General features: G+C 34.5%; 1 protein-coding gene across 4 annotated transcripts in view; it reads right to left on the bottom strand.

Moving 5' to 3' along the window:
• The window catches only part of NSUN7 (NOP2/Sun RNA methyltransferase family member 7), a 56,919-nt gene that overhangs the window by 10,038 nt on the left and 26,252 nt on the right, over positions 1–20,629 (bottom strand). For 3 of the 4 annotated variants that reach the window (XM_069105126.1, XM_069105127.1, XM_069105125.1), the window contains exons 6-9: positions 19,983–20,166; positions 18,294–18,504; positions 13,559–13,702; positions 11,003–11,104 (exon numbers count right to left, since the gene is read on the bottom strand). In XM_069105126.1, the coding sequence (XP_068961227.1) occupies positions 11,003–11,104; positions 13,559–13,702; positions 18,294–18,504; positions 19,983–20,166 (641 nt within the window). The remainder of the gene's footprint in view (positions 1–11,002; positions 11,105–13,558; positions 13,703–18,293; positions 18,505–19,982; positions 20,167–20,629) is intronic. The other variant, XM_069105128.1, reaches the window with a different exon arrangement.

Below are 20,629 nucleotides of genomic sequence, written 5' to 3'. Positions count from 1 at the left end.
GAAAAATGTGGTCACTGTTCACGTTAACAATCCTATACAAATCTGGTACAACTTAAAATATCTTCATTTCTTATTTCATCTAGAATGGTAACATTATTCTTAATATCCTTTGCATGTTAAAGATAACTATTGATATACTATTAAGCTTAATTCAACAAATGTATTTTAAAGTACTCATTAAATATAATCAATCAGGGGGCAGCTAGGTGGCGCAGTGAATAGAGCACTGGCCCTGGAGTCAGGAGGATGTGAGTTCAAATCCAGCCTCAGATACTTAACTAGAAACTAGCCATGTGACCTTGGGCAAGTCACTTAACCCCAATTACCCTGCCCTCCCCCCTCCAAAAAACAATAAAATAAAATATAATCAATCAACAAGCATTTATTAATTAACTATTTTGTGCCAGATACCACAGCAGAAGTAGGGACTGAAAAACAAAAAAAAAAAAATCCTGCCTTCAAAGAACTCGCTTTCTTTCAAGATACACAGAAAGTTAAATGCAATGCAAAATATATACAAATTAATTTGGAGAAACAATAGCAGCTCAAGGGATCAGGAAAGGCTTCATATAGGCATAGAACTAGAATCTGCATAAATGAATCCATAAGAACTAATAAAGTCACTCAGGATATGGTATATGGTAAGGAAGCATGATGCTGTGGACTGAGGACACAATGATGAAAAATAAAGTCCCTGTCTCCAAGAAGTTTACAATTTAGTAGCAAGTTTGAGACAAGCACCAAACTGTAATAGAAGTACATAAGAAGGTTCAGAAGAGCATGAGAGATTCTAAGAGGCAGCCTTCAAAGAGAAAGTGGCACTTGATCTAGACCTGATTAACTGATTATGAATGCAAATGTTTTTCCAATTGTGGTAGTAGTGATGCATCTGAGATGAGCCAAATGTACAATCTTCTCCTGCCTGATCCTCCTTAGGACCAACATGCATTTTTTGAAAATACTTTATATAAGAGTGGCCAGGTGGCCCAGTGAATACAGCATTGGCCCTGGAGTCAGGAGGACCTGAGTTCAAATCCAGCCTCAGATACTTAACACAAAAACTAGCCGTGTGACCTTGGGCAAGTTACTTAACCCCAACCGCCCTCCAAAAAAACAAACAAAGTTACAAAAAAAGAAAATACTTTATATAATAAAAATATCAACAAATATGGGTGAGCAAAATGAAGAATCAAATCCAAAATAAAATCATAATCTCTAGTCTCATTTTAAGGTAAGAAAAATATGAACATAAAATAATAATAACAACAACAATCTGCTCTATGATTTTTTTCCTGTCTTTTCATAAGGTTTGGTTGCTATGAGATTTTTTTGCATAATCATAATCAATATATATGATATAAATTTGCCTTTAAGTAATACTTAGCTGCATTGCATAAACTTTGACAGTTTTTTTGCTACCACTATTTTTTAGGTAATCTGTGAATTTTATTGCTTCTTTAACCCAGTTATTGTTCAATAAACTGGGTTTTAAACTCTACATAGACCCCTCTCTGGACAGGTTACTACCTTTACTTTTATCTTTGTTGTCATGATCAATAAACATGGTATTCATAGTTATGTCTGTTTCTGTATGACAAAAAGATAAAAAGTATATATTCCATATGGACTTGAAATAAATGAACTTTCCTTCCTTTTTTACATTATTTCCACATATCTATTAAATCCAGTCTTTTCAATACTCTATGCCTACAAATTCTTGTTTATCTTTTTGTTTAATTTATGATAATCTGATGGTAAGGTATTGAAATATGTCCTATATATGCAAATATATGCATATATAAATTGTTCAATTTCATCTTGTAAGAACATAAGCTTTTATTTTATAAATTCACCTGATATTTTACTTTATGTATACAGATTAATATGCTTTCATTTTTAATGGTACCTTTATACATAATATAATTTCCTTAACTGTCTTCTCAGTGCTTACTTCTTTTAATTCAACTCTGGTAGATAACAGAAGGGCAGCTGAGTGGCACAGTGGATGGAGCACTGAGCCTAGAGTCAAGAAGACCTGAGTTCAAATATGGCCTCAGACACTTACCAGCTATGTGACCCTGGTCAAGTCACTTAATTCAATGTTCGTCTCAATTTCCTCATCTGTAAAATGAGTTGAAGAAGGAAATGGCAAATCACTCTAGTATCTTTGCCAAGAAAACCCCAAATGGGGTCGCAAAGAGTCACACATGACTGAAAGTGACTGACAAGATAACAAAAATGCTACCACAGATTTTCTTGAACTAGCTGTAGCATGATAAAATTTAGCCCACCATGGTCATTTAAATTTGCATATATCTTTTGCATTAGATAAATTTCATGTAGACCAGTGATTCTCAATGTGGAATCCAACAAATGCTGGAGGGCAGTAGAAACAAAGAGCTCCTGATTTCATAAATAAATCCATAAATAAACATACATGCTTTCTGTAGAAAATGTCTTAAACTTACATGTATTGCTATTTTTCAAATGTAAGTAGGTGCTGTTATTGATAAAATACATACTTCATTTAAGTGTCACTAAATTCATATTAGCCTTTTGTGATTATGTATTTTTCTAACAGGTAACAATTACTATCACGTATAGTACCCATTGGGTTTTTTTTTTAAATCTTAAAAAAATTGGGAACCGATACTATAGAACATTTTGGTTTTGTCTTAATATGGCTAATGTGAAAATTTGTTTTGCATGACTTCATATTTGTAATGGGCTTTGTATTTCTTGCCTTCTCAATGGGTAGAGGAGGTGTTGGCTGAAGGGAAAAAATGTAGAACAAAAAAATGTAATTTTAAAAACTGAATTGTTTATATTTTTTTAAAAGAAATTTTTACAAAATTATTTTCCTTTTTATACTGGAGGTCATGGCATTTATATTCCCTATTGAAAATGATATGCTGGACTTCTACCATTTCTTGTTAAATTGTTATTCAGTTTTTAGGTGGGAACATAAGCATTCTTATTTTATTAATTCTATTTGTTAGTCAAAGAATACTGAAGAGAATTCCCAAATTTTATGTTAAAACTTATATATCTTTGAAACTTGACACCATTCCACCTTTGTCAAAGTTCTTAATTTTATCTTCTTCCCTCATAATCCTCAATGACCTGCATTTTCTTTTTTTATTTATAACATCCTCTTAATTGTAAAAATCTAATTTTTTTCCTTATTTATCTGTTGCTATTTTTTTCAATTCCAATTATATAATCCAATAATTTAGCCAAGATAATAGTGTAATAATGTGCAATCATTTTATACAGTCACTTTCATTAAGATTGTAACAATTAGTTAATCACAGCTGAAAAGTATATATTGTTCTAAATACTTAAACTCTTTAAGGACTCTCTGTCTCATTTCCAAAGACTTCAGAGGCATGACTTTTTTCCAAAGAATTCTTTAAGCTTTTCTTGTTTTTTAAATGTCCCTTTAAATGTCCTTAGGTTTGCTGGTAAAAATGAGTGAAGGAAAAAGACCCATGTTTTTTTTTAATTTTGTGTGTATTATTTTAATTTTAGTGACCATTTTTTTTACAAGAAAAATCTTGTCATTCCCTAAGACACTTTTTAAAAAAATCAATCAAATGTGTATGTGTATGTCTAATAGGTATGCTAAGCACTGAGCTAGGTGCTTGGGAATGAAAAACCAAAAATAAAAACATCTCTGCACTAAATGAGTTTATAAGTAAAACCTTTCTTTCCTTCTGGAAGTTGGGGATTTTTTCCTATTCAGAGTTTTGAAGTCTGATGAATGATGTACAAATTTAATTTCTCTTTGTCAGGGGTTATATGGATTCCATCTCTTTGGAGAATATTGTTTGGCATTTTTTTTCTGATAGGTTTTGTCATGTAATTTCTAAAAATAAAACAATCATATTATTTTTTAAAAAAAAAACGATTTCTGGAAATCCACTAATTCTAAGGTTACCTTTCTACCTAATCCATCACTTTGAATCCCCCCAATATTTTTTCCATTTAAATTATTTAGAACTTGTTTCAACTGTCATCTGCTGTTTAGCTTCTGCTGTGTTAATCATTTTGGTTTGTTATATTCACTAGCATTTTCTGAGTCACTTGCTTTTTTATTATGCACTTTGCAGAGTTCTGTCATAGTCTCACAAAATTTTAGCTACATCGCTTTTCCTTTAATTTTGCCCAGGCATGTGTATGTGTGTGTTCAGTTCTATTTTTAATTTTTCTGATTTCATTGAGATGATTTCAGTTCTTCCTTTAGTTCCTTTGGTGGGTCTGTTTCAAGTTAGTCATAACTTATGGGGTTAGGTTTTGTTTTGCTTTATTTTTGCTTTGTTTCTGATGACTTCTTTAAAAAAAATGCTTCAATGTGCCTTTCTTCTTCTGTTTTGCCTTCTTCTCTTACAGGATGCACAATCTTGTGAGGTCCATGGCCCTTGGCTTATTACATAAACCTTCCAATATGCTTTATTTAATATGAAACAAAATGCCAAGGGCATGTTATGCATACATCCATAAAAAAATAAAATAAAGAGATGAATTTTTCTTCCCTAAAAGTACCAAAAATATTGACTTTGGAAATCAATTTGCAATTTCTGGAATATCTCACCTGGATAAGATATTTAGCAAATATTCCCCCTCTCCCCACTAATAAGTAAGTCTCTTATACCCTTTGGAGCACACGTAGCCCCCATGGAGGCTGAGGACTCTTGCTCTATCATTATTTTCTTAACGAAGCTCTTCTTGGGTTTGCTTATCTTCTTACTGAGTTTTATTTCCTTGTGAGAATTTCAAACAATTCTGTTTTGGACAACTGTATTGTTATTTTTGAGGGGGATCATAAAGAGAGAGGCTCACTTAGAACTGCTTACTCCATCATCTTTCCTGAAGTGTCATACATACTTTCTATACGGTTGTTCCAGGAATAGGATTGTTGTCTGAGATCGTAGAATATGTAAATCTACCTGGATCATAGAAGAATCAAAACTCAACTTCATTAGCAACATACTGCATCAATTAAGGCAACTGAAGACAAACCTCTGTATACAAATTAAAAACTGACTATATCACATGAAATATTTGATAATTTAAAAAAGATTACTAAAAGCTCTTTGTAGACAGCAGGATCTTAGTAGGTTCAGAGACACTATTCCCACCTGGAAATCCCAAAGCAGAGGTTCTAGTACTAGTTTATCAATACATGAGTTGTTTTTTCAGTCGTGTCTGATTCTTCATGACATTATGGACCATAGCACACCAGGATCTTCTGTCTTCCACTATCTCCCAGCGTCTGTCCAGCTTCATGTTTTTTGTTTCTATGACACTATCCATCTCATCCTCTGTCATTCTCTTTTCCTTTTTCCTTCAATTTTTCCCAATATCAGGGTCTTTTCTAAAGTGTCCTGTGTTCTCATTATAGGGTCAAAGTATTTCAGCTTCAGCTTCAGTATCTGACCTTCCAATGATTTTTTTAAGTATTGACTGATTTAATCTCCCTGCTGTCCAAGGAATTCTCCAGTTTTCCAGCATAATTTGAAGTCATTGATTCTGTGGCACTCAGCTTTTCCTTATAATCCAACTCTCACAACCATACATTGCTACCGGAAAAAACACAATTTTGACTATATGGGCCTTTTTCAGCAAGGTGTTATCTCTCCTTTTTAGTAAATATTGTTCATATTTGTCATAGCTTTCCTTCCAAGAAACAATTCTTTTAATTTCATGGCTGCAGTTGCTGTCTGTAGTGATTTTTGAGCCCAAGAATATAAAATCTGACACTTCTTCCATTTCTTTTCCCTCTATTTGCCAGGAAGCAATGGGACCAGTTGCTAAGATCTTGTTTTTTTTTTTTATGTTAAGTTTCAATCCAGTTTTTTTAACTGTCTTCTTTCACCCTCATCAAGATGCTTAATTCTTCTTCACTTTCTCTTATCAGAGTGGCATATATGAAATTAATTTCTCCTGACAACATTAATTCTGGCTGATTCATCCAATCTGGCCTTTCATCTGAGGTTCTTTGCATATAAGTTAAACAAATGAGCTCACAATATATACAATATAATGTCATACTCCTTTTCCCATTTTAAATCAATCAGTTGTTCCATTTTCGGTTCTAACTGTTCCTTCTTGGCCACATATGGGTTTTATATAGTCTAGTAAATGTTGGCAATTTGGTCTCTAGTTTCTCTGCCTCTTGGAAAACCATCATATTCTTCTGGTCATTCTTGAGTCACATATTGTGAAAGTCTAGCTTGCAGAATTGTAAGCATAACCCTTCTGGCATGTTGAATGAGGACAGATATTTGATCATTTGAACATTCTTTGACATTGCCCTTCTTTAGGATTGGAATTTATACTGATCTTTTCCAATCCGGTGACCACTGTTGAATTTTCCAAATTTCTTGGCATACTGAGTGCAGTACTTCAAGAGCATCTTTAGGACTGTGTAGAGCTTCACTTTTGCTTTTTTTTTTTTTTTGAGGGCAAATGGGGTTAAGTGACTTGCCCAAAGTCACATGGCTAAGTAAGTGTGTCAAATGTCTGAGGCCAGATTTGAACTCAGGTCCTCCTGACTCCGGGGCCAGTGCTCTATTCACTGCACCACATAGCCGCCCCCTAGAGCTTCACTTTTGGGTTCAAAGTATATAATAAATCTGATTTTAATGCTAATCATCTGGCGATGTCCATGTGTAAAGTCAGCCAATGAGTTATCTTAACAAAGTTCTATTAGTCTCTGCTCTGCTTCATTCTGTATTTCATTTTGCATTTTATACTCTTGCTTATTATTCCAATTATCTTTTGATTTCCTAGTTTAGCATTCCAATCCCCTATGATGAATGTGGCATCTTTTGGGGCATTATTTCTAGGTGTTATAAGGCTTCAAAGAACTGATCAACTTGGCCTGTTCAGCATCAGTGGTTGGAGCACAGACTTGTATTACTGTGATGTTTTAACAGTTTGCCTTGGATTCAGACATCATTCTGTCATTCCTGAGATTCTATCTCAGTACTGATTTTCTCACCCTTTTATTGACTAAGGGATTCTTGCCCACAGTTGTATACGTAATAATCACCTGCTGAATTAAATTCACACATTCCTACCCATTTGAGTTCACTGATACCCAAGATGTTGATGTTTAGACTTTCCATCTTCTGTTAGACCCCATCCAGCTTACCTTGGTTCACAGATAATGACACTCCAGGTTTTTATGCAATACCAACCCTCGTAGCGTTGGACTTTCTTTTTGTCACCAGACACATCCACAGCTGAGCTCCCTTTCTGCTTTGGCCCAGTCACTTCATTAGTGGTGGAGCTGCTTTTTAGTTGTCCTCCACTCATCCCCAGTAGTGTGCTGGACACCTTCTAACCTGAGGGGCTCATCTTCCAGTGCCATATATTTTATAATTTTAATACCATCCATGGGGTTTTCTTGGCAAAGGCACTAGAGTGGTTTGCCATTTTATTCTCACCTAATGGATCACCTTTTTGTCAGAATTCTGCACTATGACCTGTCCATCTTAGGTAACCCCACACAGCATAGCTCATGGTTTAATTAGGATAAGCAAGCTCCTCTGCCGCAACAAGGTAGTGATGGGGGGAGAGGGGAGGGAGGACTATGTAAGGAACAAAAAGGGTAAACAGGCATATCTCTATCTTCATCTTTTTTGTACCAAGTTTAAATTTGTCACTTTTAACCACATTTTTAGGGATAAGGCAAGCAGAGTCCAATTTAAAAATCTGAACTTAGAGTGGAGTCAGAAGGACCTGAGTTCAAATGTGGCCTTGGACTCCTACTAGCTGTGTGACCCTGGACAAGTCACTTAACCCCAATTCCCTCCAAAAAAATACTACCTAGAAAACTATTATCCCCATCTATAAATAACACTTTACTCCAAAATATACCACCTATTTGCCTATCTACTTATGTTTTTTTAAAGCAATCAGGGTTAAGTAACTTGCTCAAGGTTACATGGCCAGTTATTTCTAGGTGTGGTGCTGAGTATCTGAACCCAGATTTGATCCCCAGGTCATCCCGACACTGGAGCCAGTGCTCTTACTCACTGAGCGACCTGGCTGCCCCTAAGCAATTGGGATTAAGTAACTTGCTCAAGGTTATACAGCCAGGTGTTTCTAGGTGGGTGCTAAGTGTCTGAGCCCAGGATTCAATCCCCAGGTCATCCCAACACTGGAGCTGGCGCTCTTACTCACTGTGCTACCTGGCCACCCCTGCCTATCTACTTCTTAAAGATCCAATTCAAGCCCACCTCTTCAAAATAGTCTTCTTTGGTAACTTCAGCTCACTCCTAAAATACTGTATGTAGTATTTCTGGCACTTAAACATGTCATACTTTGTTACTTAACTGTTTCATGTACTGCAAATGTGTCATTTCCCCAAATATATACAAATTTAGAAACTATATATTTCTTTTTTTTATTCTCCACAGTATGAAGAACATAATACTCAGTAAATGCTTGAACTGAACATCATGTCTTCTTCTGATACTAGTAGTATATCACAAACCATTGACAGACTTATTTACTGGTGATCTACTTGTACAATAGTCTTACAACTGCTATTGCTTAACAGCATTTAAAGCATCATACACACATTAAGTAACCTAAGCAATCTGCTCCTGAAAATAAGAGCCAACCCCTGTGATTCAAAGCTGCAAGCTGCCAGACCATTCACACAATTCCTTACCTTAGGTCACTATCTTAGTGATAATCCAGCTATTTCCTTGTGATCTCATAAGAGATTCCAAAATCTCTTAAAAACATTATGCCAGGGGTGGCTAGGTGGTGCAGTGAATAGAGCACCAGCCCTGGAGTGAGGAGGACCTGAGTTCAAATCTGACCTCAGACACTTAACACTTACTAGCCATGTGACCTTGGGCAAGTCACTAAACCAATTGCCCTGCCTTCTCCCTCCAAAAAACAAAACAAAATAAAAAAAATTATGCTAAATTTGTGATTGACCACTATATTAACTTCATTGATTTATAGCTAATTTAGAAAACTTTATACTGCTTAATATATAACTATGTTGTTTATGACTGATTAAATACCATGCTTGTGACTATTAAAGTTGGGAATTAGACTCTTTATTAGAAACAAAACCCCCATCATATTATTGCTTCTATAGAATATGAGATTCACCTTGAAAAAAAGTCAGACTGCTCTCAAGGAACTCATACTCTAATAGGGTTAGACAATACAGGAGATTTCAACTGCAAGTCAGCATATAATATGAGGGAGCATATTATATCAAAGACCATCTGTACTATAATTACTGAGGTCAGAGACAAATTATAATTTCTAAATTCAGGTCAATTTATTTAATTTTAATACCAAAGAAAAGCCATCATTAGAATAGCTAAAAGCTGAAATTCATATAATTTTTCAAAGATATCCTTTCTTAATATTCCTCAAATATGGAAGACTTTAGTTAAGTATAGGATAAAGGGATTGGGACTGTTACTGTGATTTCACTGGTGAGGAAATTCCCTCTACTAATTCAGGTCAATCATTACCTTCTCTGCCACTTATAATCTCAGAGTGTTGCCTAGCAGTAGTGTCAAACTCAAAAAAGAAACAGAAGCCAGACCTGCATACAGACTTAGAAAACCACAAATTAACACTGTTTATTTTGTATTGCATTTTTATTTACTTTGTTAAACACTCCCCCAAAACATTTTAATCTGGTTTAAGGAAGCACTTCGGCCTAGAGCACTGAGAGGTTGAGTAATTTAGCCAGGGTCATACAGCTAGGATATGTCAGATGCCAAAGTTGAACCCAGGTTGTAGTGGTTTCAAGACTTACTCTCTATTCACTACAGATACTGTTTCTCTTATTAGTGATGTATTACAAATCTTTAATTGGCCTATTAAAGGAATAAATTCATCTTTAGAAAATATTTAGTACTTTGGTATATATCTTAAATCTCTAGCTTTAAAACTTAGCTACAATTTTATTTTAAACCTGTTATTCATTCTCCCTACATATTCTTTGATAAATGGTAGTGAATGGGAACAAATGTATGATCATCTAATGGTTTCATTCAAATATAGAAATTAATTATTAATTAGATTAGGAAGTTAAACTCAAAGACTAAAAATCTAAAGATAAAATGATTTGGTGATGGATAGTAGAGTTGGCATTTTTCCTGTTCACCAAAACTACAGTAATATTGCATTTATGTGGAGATAACTCTTACAGCAGCCTCAATCCTGTTAAAGATAGCCCTAAACCTAGAAGCAGGCAAAAAGAAGGGATATAAGCAAACAAAATAGAAGTCTAAATTTCCCTACACTGAACCATGTACTTTATTATTTATGATCACACTTAGGATCTTGATGTATTATTTAATATGATCATTTTAGAGCACTTGTTTATTTTAATAAACTGAGCTTCCTAGAAAATTCAAAGTAGTAAACTAGACAGAAGATAAAGAGTAGAATTTTTTTAAAAAACAGCCATAAAATGAGAAGAAGCAAGAGCTTATAGGAAACAGAATAGTTATTACTATATAGTACAAAAATTGATGTTTCATCGTGAGGAATTCTTAGTCATCATGAGAAGATAAATTTCTGTTAAGTATCTTATACATACATAAACATACATCTATGTACATGTAATTACATTTTGGGAAGTTTTTATCAAAATAATTAAATATAGGGGTGGCTAGGTGGCTCAGTGAATAAGAGCGCTGGCCCCGGAGTCAGGAGGATCCAGGATCTGTTCCAGCCTCATATGCTTAACACCCACACAAAATAACTGGCAGTGTAACCTTGGGCAAGTTACTTAACCCCAATTGCTTTAAAAAAAATTTTTTTTAAATAATTACATATAAAATCTAACATTTAAAGAGATAAGTTCAAAAGTTAGGAAAATTCATTTATGTAGAACACATTACAGATAGAACATATCCCATTGATAATAGGATAAATGAGATATTAGGTATAAGGTAATGAAGTATATATTTGGGGCAGAACAAGATTGAGATGAAATCTAACTTACACTGCATTGCATGTTTTAGCTGTTCATACTGCTGTTCAGCAAGAACATTAAGTTTATCTTTTGCAATAGAGCCCTGAGAGTGATCTTTAAGCAATTCTGCATCTAAAAAGGAAAAGGAAACAATGTACTTAATACATTTTAGATATCTCCAGCATTTAATTATAATTATTTCCTCTACAAATTAAAGTTTTTTTCAATTAGAAGATATGTCCAAAGTTATAGTTCTTCTAATTCCACAGTAAATAATTTTTTCCTTTGAGATTCTAAGAAATTACCCTAGGTAAACAATGTAAAAATAGCTGATATATACATAGCATTTCAAAGTTTAAACCAGTGCTTCACATCCCTTTTAAGTGTGTTCCTCACAACAACTGTGTTCATTGTCTCCATGTCATAGATGATGACTCTGAAGCTCAGAGAGGGGAAATGTCCTGCTCCAGGCCCCTGGTCTAGTGCCAGCCACCTTGTCAAACATGGAAAACATCCACAATCTTGCCTGCCCTCCACCTTCTAGAGGCATGCTAACTTTCTCTCTTCACCATTTCAGCTTCTTGGCATAAAGGAAAGAACAGTGGAGGTAGAGTCTAGGGGACCAGCACTGATACTTACTACTGGTGTGACCTGGGGAATTTAACCAATCAGTGATCATTTTTCCTTCCCAAAACTCAATTTTTCATCTATGTGATTTCCTACCCACATTCTAATACTACCTATCAACAAAGGATCAGATATTTTCCTTAAACTATATTATCTACTGCCTCAATTATATTCCTAAATAAAATAAAATTTTCATCAATGGATAGCTTAAAGTAATTAAAACAGAATTTTCCCAATAAAAAATAAATAATATATTTATTAACTTTACATGGATATCAAGGGAGCATACAGGATGTCCACCTGTTACTTTTTGATCTTGCTACACAACTTTCCTAATTCTTTTTTTTAGTCATATGTACTTATTGTTAAGTCTTATGCCCAATTCTTTGTGAGCCCATTTGGGGTTTTCTTGATAAAGATAATGGAGTATCTTGCCATTTCCTTTTTCAGATCATTTTTTATTCAGATCATTTTAAAGATGAGGAACTGAAACAAATAGGGTTAAGTGACTTTCCCAAGGTCACACAGCTAATAAGTGTCTGAGGCTGGATTTGAACTCATGAAAGATGAGTCTTGCTGATTCCAAGCCCCATGCTCTATCCACTGCACCACTTAGCTGCCCTATAGTTCCGATCATATCTTTCTGATAATATATTTTATACCATATATCATCACTGACCTTTCAGTGACCTGTTTCTTTAATTCTTTGTGATTGTCCAAACCTCATACCTAAATAGTACCTAAGTTAAATGTGTGAAAAGACCAGCTCTATAGGCTTGTCTTTCAATGGAATTATCATAATCTGAATTATAGGCATTTTTTATTCATCTTCTTGGTTTTTCTGTGTGGATTATTAGGCCAAATTATTTTGAATGATTATGGATCTCAATTAAGAGGCTTTGAGGTGTTTGGGGATTTAGTGAAGTTAGTACAATATCATTAGCAAATATGAACATATGAAGAATGTCATCTCTCTGGGAAATCCATCTTTCACTTGAACTCTGTTGTTGATCTCTTTCATGACAATGGCAAATACGTACATCTTCCCTGAGTTAATAATCACTGGGTTATGTAACAAAGGTATTTATTCTATTACATCTGTCAAGAAATATTATAAAATCTTAACATATACAAAAGAGATACATTATTGATAGAAACCCTTGAAGGTAACATCTTGCTCCACAAAATGAAATTTTTTATAGTCAGCAAGAATAACCACAGTAGAACTGTATTATATGCACCTTTTAGTCAATTTTGTGACTATGAAGATATAAGACAGGGTCTGCTGTAGAATATTCTTTTCAAAAGTCTTTCTCATACCTCCATTAAGAATGCCACTAACATGCATAGTTAATACTCACTGAACTATTTTGTGGAGATAGGCAAGTAGGCGTATCAGTTAGTACTTACTTGTAATGACTGGTTTTTGTTTCCTAAACACTTGGTGCCCACCCCCTCATCTAGGTGTCTTGAGAATTAATCAATCCACGCCCTCACTACTGGGTTACTCCTGGGCAAGCTGTTCTCTATGTATTCTTGGGGAGGAAAGCAAGACTGGACCATCTGTGCTTATTCAGTGCCATGTCTGCTTCCTCATGTGGCACATTAAGGATGACCGATAATTGTTAGTAAAGAGAAGTAGAGATTCCAGTGGGTCTCTGACAGAGAAGAGTTTGTTATCATAACCTGAAAGATCTTTTTCCATACTTTTTCCTGTTTGCTGTCTTCTTGCCAGGATCCTCCTTAAATTCTCTAAGGGTAATATGTTTTAACTGGGTATCTAAACAAGCTTTCAATAAACTTGTTTCTTTCCATCACTACTCATTATCTCATGAGTTCCTAAACTGCTTATAACTTTCTCTCACTTACCTCCCGCAAGATAAAAAGCGAAAGTATAGTGAAGAGAACAAGTGTTTATTTATTGCCTATCATGTGCCAGGCATTGTGCTGAAAAATTACCTTCGTTTTCATTTAAAATGAATTCTATTGGATTGCTAACACCCAGTCCAGAGCAACGAGGCAGCAGAAGAATAACTTTAACTTTCTGTAACCTTTGATCTTTTGCTTCAATGTCAGTAAAATTTTCATGCAGCAGCTCAATGTCTGATAGAAACAGAAAACATGAGAAAAATGGTTATAAAAGCATTGCTAAAGAGGCTCATTATTACCACTATTATTCAATATTGTAACTATAGCAATAAGAGAAGAAAAAGAAGTTAAAGGAATTAGAATAGGCCATGAGGAAACAAAACTTTCACTCTCTGCAGATGATATGATGATACAGTTAGAAAATCCACTAAAAAACTAGTTGAGGGGTGGCTAGGTGGCACAGTGAATAGAGCACTGGCCCTGGAGCCAGGAGGACCTGAGTTCAAATCTGACCTCAGACACTTAACACTTACTAGCCATGTGACCTTGGGCAAGTCACTTAACCCAATTGCCCTGCCTTCCCCCCTCCAAAAAAACAAAACAAAACAAAACACCTAGTTGAAATAATTAGCAACCTTAGCAAAGTTGCAGGATGTAAAATAAACTCACATAAATCATCAGCATTTCTATATATTACCAACAAAGTCCAGCAGCAAGAGATAAATTCCATTTAAAATAACTGCAGACAATATAAAATTCTTGAGAGTCTACCTGCCAAGGACATACCCAGGAATTAGTTGAACTCAATTACAAAGCACTTTTCACACACAAATAAAGTCAGATCTAAACAAATGGGAAAATATCAAACGCTCATGGGAAGGTTAGCCCAATATAATAAAAATGGCAATTTTACCAGTGAATACCAATCAAACTACCAAAAATTATTTTATAGAGCTAGAAAAATGGAGTGATATTTGATAAGGAGTGTTTTAAGGAAAATGAGCCTAAGAATTCACCTCATACCCACAGATCTGAAAGGTACATAATCTGCTTCTTTAATTGTTTATGATATGATCTTTAATATTCAGCTTATGTATCCATTTTTAATTTGTGGTATACTGTGTTAGATACTAGCATAAGTCTAATTTTTGTCAAACTGCTTTCCAGTCTTCCCAGTAGTTATCATCACAAAAAGTCCTTCCAACAATAACTGATGCTCTTAGATTTATTGCACATTGCGCCACTCTTTCATTGCCTTATTGATTATCTAATCTCTTCCTTCAATCTACTTTCCTGCTTTTTAATAAGTACTAAATTGTTTTGATGGTTATTGCTTCATAATATAAAATCTCAAAAGGTTACCTCTTTCTTCTCCTTTCCTTTTTTTTGCATTCTTTTCTTTGAGTTTCTAGACCTTTTTGTTCCTTTCCAAATACATCCTGCTTTAGCTCTAGTAAGTATCCTTTTAGTAATTTGATTGGCCTAGTAATAAATCTGTTAATTAACAGAGGCAGTATCATCATTTCAACTAGCACAGACCAACCATCTAGTCCAATTACTTGTCTTCTTTATTTTGTAGTTGTAGCTATATAATTCTTGCATGTGTCTTAGTTTAGCTCACAAATATTTTGTACATTTTTAGTTATTTTGAATGGAATTTGAATGGAACAGCATTTCTTCTTGGTTTTCATTAGTACTATAGACAAATGCCAAATCTTTTGTGGATCTACTTTGTATCCTGCTACCTTGATGAACCTATTATCTTGATAAGTTTCTTCTAATTATACCATACCATATACCACCGGCAAAAAGGAATAATTTTGTCTCTTATAGCAGTGTTTATACTTTTACTTTTATTCTGTTGTTTTAATGTGATAGCTAGTATTTCTAGAATTAAATCAAGTAATACTGAAGAGAGAGAATATTATTGCTTTAGTTTCATTTGTTTTGGAAAAGCTTTTACTGTTTCTCTATTTCAAATAAAGTCATTACTTGGTTTTATATGTATGTCTTTGAACAAATTAAAGAAAGTGCCTTACATGCATAAATATTTTAGGGTTTTTAGCATGAGAATATAATATAAAGGTTTTATCTGCATATGTTGAAATAATCAAGTGAATTTATCATTTTTGTCATTTAGGTGATTATACTACTTATTTTCCTAATACTGAACTATCCCTGCATTGTAGGTATTAATCCATCTTAGTTTGTAGCAAAATATGTCCTGGATATGTTGCTATAGTCTCCTAACAAATGTATTTTAAAATTTTGCATCAATATTAAGGACTACACTCAGGGGTGTGCTGGAACCAGTTCAAACCAGCTTGCAAGAGCCAATGGTTAAACTCCTAGTGCAAGCATTTACATCTTAGAAATCAGCAAATGCTACAAAAATCAGGGCTAGATTTATTGTTTTGTTGATTATCAACACAGGGGTTGACAAACTCCAGCCCTGAGGCCAAATTCAACTATTATGGCTGTTTTTGTATGCCTTTGAACTAAGAATGGTTTTTACCTTTTAATTAAAACTATAAAAAAAAAATTCCTAGCTCATGGGCCATACAAAATAGGCAGGGCGGGGATTTGGTCCATGGGCCGGATTTAGCCAATCCTGGTCTAGACATGAGAGTGATGGAGAAAATGTTAATAAAGCATACTAAATTTAAATGTGTGTTCTGTGTACATTTTTTTTTTTGGAGAGCTAGTTGTAAACATTTACCAGCACACCCCTGACTATACTCTTCTTTTGCCTTCTGATGAATTCAGGGTAATGTGGGAAAATCTATATGAACTTATTCATAAAGAAATAAAAAGAACAAACACAATATAATCAAGAAATAGTTAATACTCAATAGATAAATAATAAAATAAGAATATGTATATAGTATAATAAATGATCACTGAAAGGAAACTAAATTCTGAATAAGTAAAAAGCCAATGATGATTCTGGAAGATGTCTCGGACTCCTCACAGCAAAGGGGAGGAAGTAACTAGAGCAGATTGCTGTATACAATGACAAATATGGTCATTGTACCTAATATTTTTAACCGTTTTCTGTGCTACAAAGAAAGATTCAATCTGAACAGAGGAAAGGGGAGTTTTTTCTAGTCAAAATGACTTTGATGCAAAATCAAAAGGCATCAGTAAAACATTTTTAAATCCTCTAATTGTTAAAAAAAAAAAAAAGGCATATTGTGGCGTGGGTGATATATGCTTAAAGTGTATACCACTGTTATAAAAGGAGAATCCATCAGAGAATCCCAAGTTGAGAATGGATTCTCTTTGGATACTGAGCTCTAGAGGCTGCTCCTCAGACCCTTCAGATTTAACATACTGATTGAATAAAGTTCCAGAAGCCTGCAAGGCTCCTAAAGAGATCCATAATCACCAAAAATAAAAAAATTGACATAACTAGTACCCATGCAGGAAAAATCAAGTAGATGAAAAATGTTACATATTATAAACAAGGAATTATAGACTTATCTCAAGATGGCTGAGTAAAGAGAAGGAAAAACATTCTCACAACTACTTCAGCAAGGATGAAAATAGTATATCAGACCCAGAAATCCAGGGAGAAACTAGAGTAAGTACATTCCACCCCAGGTCCACACAAAGAGATGTCAGAAGCCTACAGACATCAGGGAAAAAGTCCAGTCAGAAAAGCCTGGCCCATGACTTCAGATAACAGAAGCTTCCCAGTTTAAAGACCAGAGGAAAGCCTAAAACCTATAGAAGTGGGTGGAGAGACTGGAGCCCAAACTAGGAGATAGCCAAAGACTCCTGAATTCACAGCTATATTACTCTGACCCTGAACCAGTGTTCAGGAGCCAGTAGATCTAAGATCAGGAGGGTATCAATCAGGGTACACCTGTGAACAAATCTCCCTAATATATCAAACTGGCACTAGAGATACTCCTGAGTTCTTGAAGAATACAGTATATAGATCAGAAGGAAAGAAGGCTATACCATGCCTTCCAGAAGTGTACAGGGCCTGATCACAACAAAGTCCTAATGTAGGGAGTAAGGTTGGAAAAATGAGTAAACAAAAAAGAACACCAACAATAAAGAAATATCATGGAGTATGGAATACCAAAAATACAAACCTAAAAGAAGAGACTAACTCTACATTATCCACATGCAAAGACTCAAAGAAAACTACAGATTTGCCACGAGTTAAATTTGAATTCCTAAAACTTATATTATAAATGAAATGAAAACTCTAAAGGAAGACTGGGAAAGAAAATGAGAATTCTAGAGAAAAGAATAAGAAGAGTAAACAATTTAATGCAGGCAGTTCAAAATCTTACTCAAGTAATATACTTATTAAACTGTGCATACCCTTTAACCCAGGGATACCACTGCTAGGCTGGTAACTTTGCACAGCCCTGCCTCACTAATTCACTTGCAAATGTACAATTGGATTAGCTTTGGTATATTTACAATCTGAATTGTGTAACATGTGACCCAACTATTTAATCTCATTTTTTTTTTGTTTCCTCATTCATTAAATGGTGATAACACCAACCCAATGCCTGTGGTAAGAATCAAATTAGATTTTCAGGTATTTTCAAATTTTTTAAATATAAGGTATTTATTCATGCTGTTCCTTATAAGAGCATTAAAATTCCAACCTGTAATTCAACCAATATTAATGAAATTCTACTACAAGAATTACCTTATATACCAACATACAGATACTGAGAAAGATTATCTTAAGAGTGTTTCACAAAGAAAAATAAAATTAAAATACACTAAAATAAATCTTCATCACTTCTAAAATATAAGAACACTAAACTTCAAACAGAAATTAATGTATGACACATACTTTTACATCCCATATTTGTAAAAAGATCCTTCAATTCAGATTCCCTAGCTTCCGATTTTACTCCACATACATATATTTTTGAGGTACTCTGATTTGTCAGTGTTGACATGTGAGCAACAGTGTACCAGGAACCCATGTTAACAAGTAAGATGTCATCATCCATATTCAGCAAGGTCTTTACAGAATGTACAGCAAGACTTCGAGATTTATCCTACAAGTGAAAAAAGTGTTATTAGAAATCACAAAAGATAAGGTTCAGATGATTTACTTGATTTGCTCTACATTAATGGAAATATTCTTTACTTTTTTTAAAGTATCTTAATTTGTATTTAACCAAAGGAATCAGAATAGTGAACAAATTTGATAACTGAACTTAACCTAAAACAGGTACACTGTGCTTTGTTGTTAACATAGTAAAATAAGACAAAAGAGGCAGCACCTGACTTAATATGTAAACACCCACTTATTATTACCACAGGAATTGCCCAGTCACAGGAACCCACTGTCAACCTCTATTGTCATCTTTGCTGCCACAGCTCAATGATGCTCATGTTCAAGGAATACAGAGCAAGGGATTTGGGGCTCAGAAATCAAGAGTCCTGGGGTGGCTAGGTGGCACAGTGAGTAAAGCACCGGCCCCGGAGTCAGAAGGACCCGAGTTTGGTCCAGCCTCAGACAATTAACAACCACACAAAACAACTAGCCATGTAACCTTGGGCAAGTTACTTAACCCCAATTGCTCTCCAAAAGGCAAAAAAAAAAAAAAAAAGAAATCAAGAGTCCTAGAGATGCTATTACTGCAGGTCAGCCACAACTATAGGCCAAATAGGCTTCTGCTTGCTAGCCTGAGAATTTAATAAGTGGCTAGCACAGTGCTTGGCACACAGTAGATGCTTAATAAATACCTGATTAATGATTATCCATCATTTACAACATTGGTTCCATGGGAAAAATATATTCTAAGTTTCAAAACACTGACTTACAAATGCATTTTTGGAACACAAACCATTTGTAAGTTGGGGTTTTCTCTGGTTATAACGTAGGGATAGGGATAAGGTCTGGACCTGTAATTTCATTATTATAAGCAATTCCCAGGTGAAGAAAGCAATACAGGTCAGCATCTTCTCTGCAACTTTTAGTCTCAGAGAGCAGCCTAGAGAACTGAGAGGTTAAATTACATTCCCAGGCCCTGAAGCTTTGGGTTAGAGAGCTTAAACCCAGAATTCAGTTCTTAGTTAAGTTATAAAAGGCTTATAAATAATATAGCTTCAATGCCTTTTTGAGAAAGCTGTGATCTTGGATATTCAAGGATCACTCAGTAAAGATTTCTCAAGGGTAAACTTCTTAACTCAGATGAGATTAACCTATTCCCCAGATGCCAACAGCACAAGAATAAGTTGTGGGGGTAAGGAAAGAGAAGTCATTTCCATGCTGCTTCAAAAGGGATTAAGGTTTGATAAATTTGGGGGTTGCCAGGTTAAATTAGATTGAAGTTGAAATAAGAAAAAGCTGTAAATCCTCCTGATAATCTATAAGAAGCATGAACAGAAAGTCCACATTTAATACTTGGATGGGATGGGATGGGATGTTGAGGCTTACAAGCCCTTGAGGAGACTGTCTGAGGAAAAAAATTAGGACTACTCAATTTTTTTTAGTAAGAAGAACCTTTAAAAACAAATGTTACCTCACCTGAAACAAAAGTTTATAATTTGTGCAAAGCTGTGTATCAAGAAGTTCACTTTTGAGATGCGATGGGAAAATTAAGACATCACTGCAATGTTGGTCCATACAAAAAGATTTACACTCAAAGTCAAATGCAGATTTGACTTTGGTGTATCCTTCTTTCTTCAAATCATCGCAAACAACTTCAGGGCTGTTGGCACAATACTCAGTTATTTTGACTATAATTAAAATATAGGAGAATAAATATAAATTTAACACATTGTTGTTCTATTAACATGAAAAATAGTCGATATCACCCAAGAAAACTAATCTGGATAATGTAAAGATTATTCTTATAGGTACCTAGTACAACTTTCCAGGGTTAACCTGCAGAAGAGTGCTTTAGGGTATAAAAGGACTGATATATAATTTTCTTTTTTAATTTAGAATTAAGACCTCAAATTAAACCAGGAATCAAGATTTTTTAAAATACAAATTAAGAATTATATTTATTTTTATACAAATATTCTTCTTCAGTAAAAGACGATCTCAAATTTATACTAAATTGACTTTTAAAGTTTTATCATGAGGAAAATAGATGAGGGGGTAGGGACTGGCTGGATCTTTGATTTCATTGGTATAGGCAACTCCCTCTACCAACATAGATTGACACT

The sequence above is a fragment of the Petaurus breviceps genome, unplaced genomic scaffold, assembly GCF_028583685.1.
Source record: "Petaurus breviceps papuanus isolate PSGF00001 unplaced genomic scaffold, PetGlider_PUasm1.0 76, whole genome shotgun sequence".
Lineage (NCBI taxonomy): Eukaryota > Metazoa > Chordata > Mammalia > Diprotodontia > Petauridae > Petaurus > Petaurus breviceps.
This window is presented reverse-complemented; position numbering and strand designations above follow the sequence as displayed.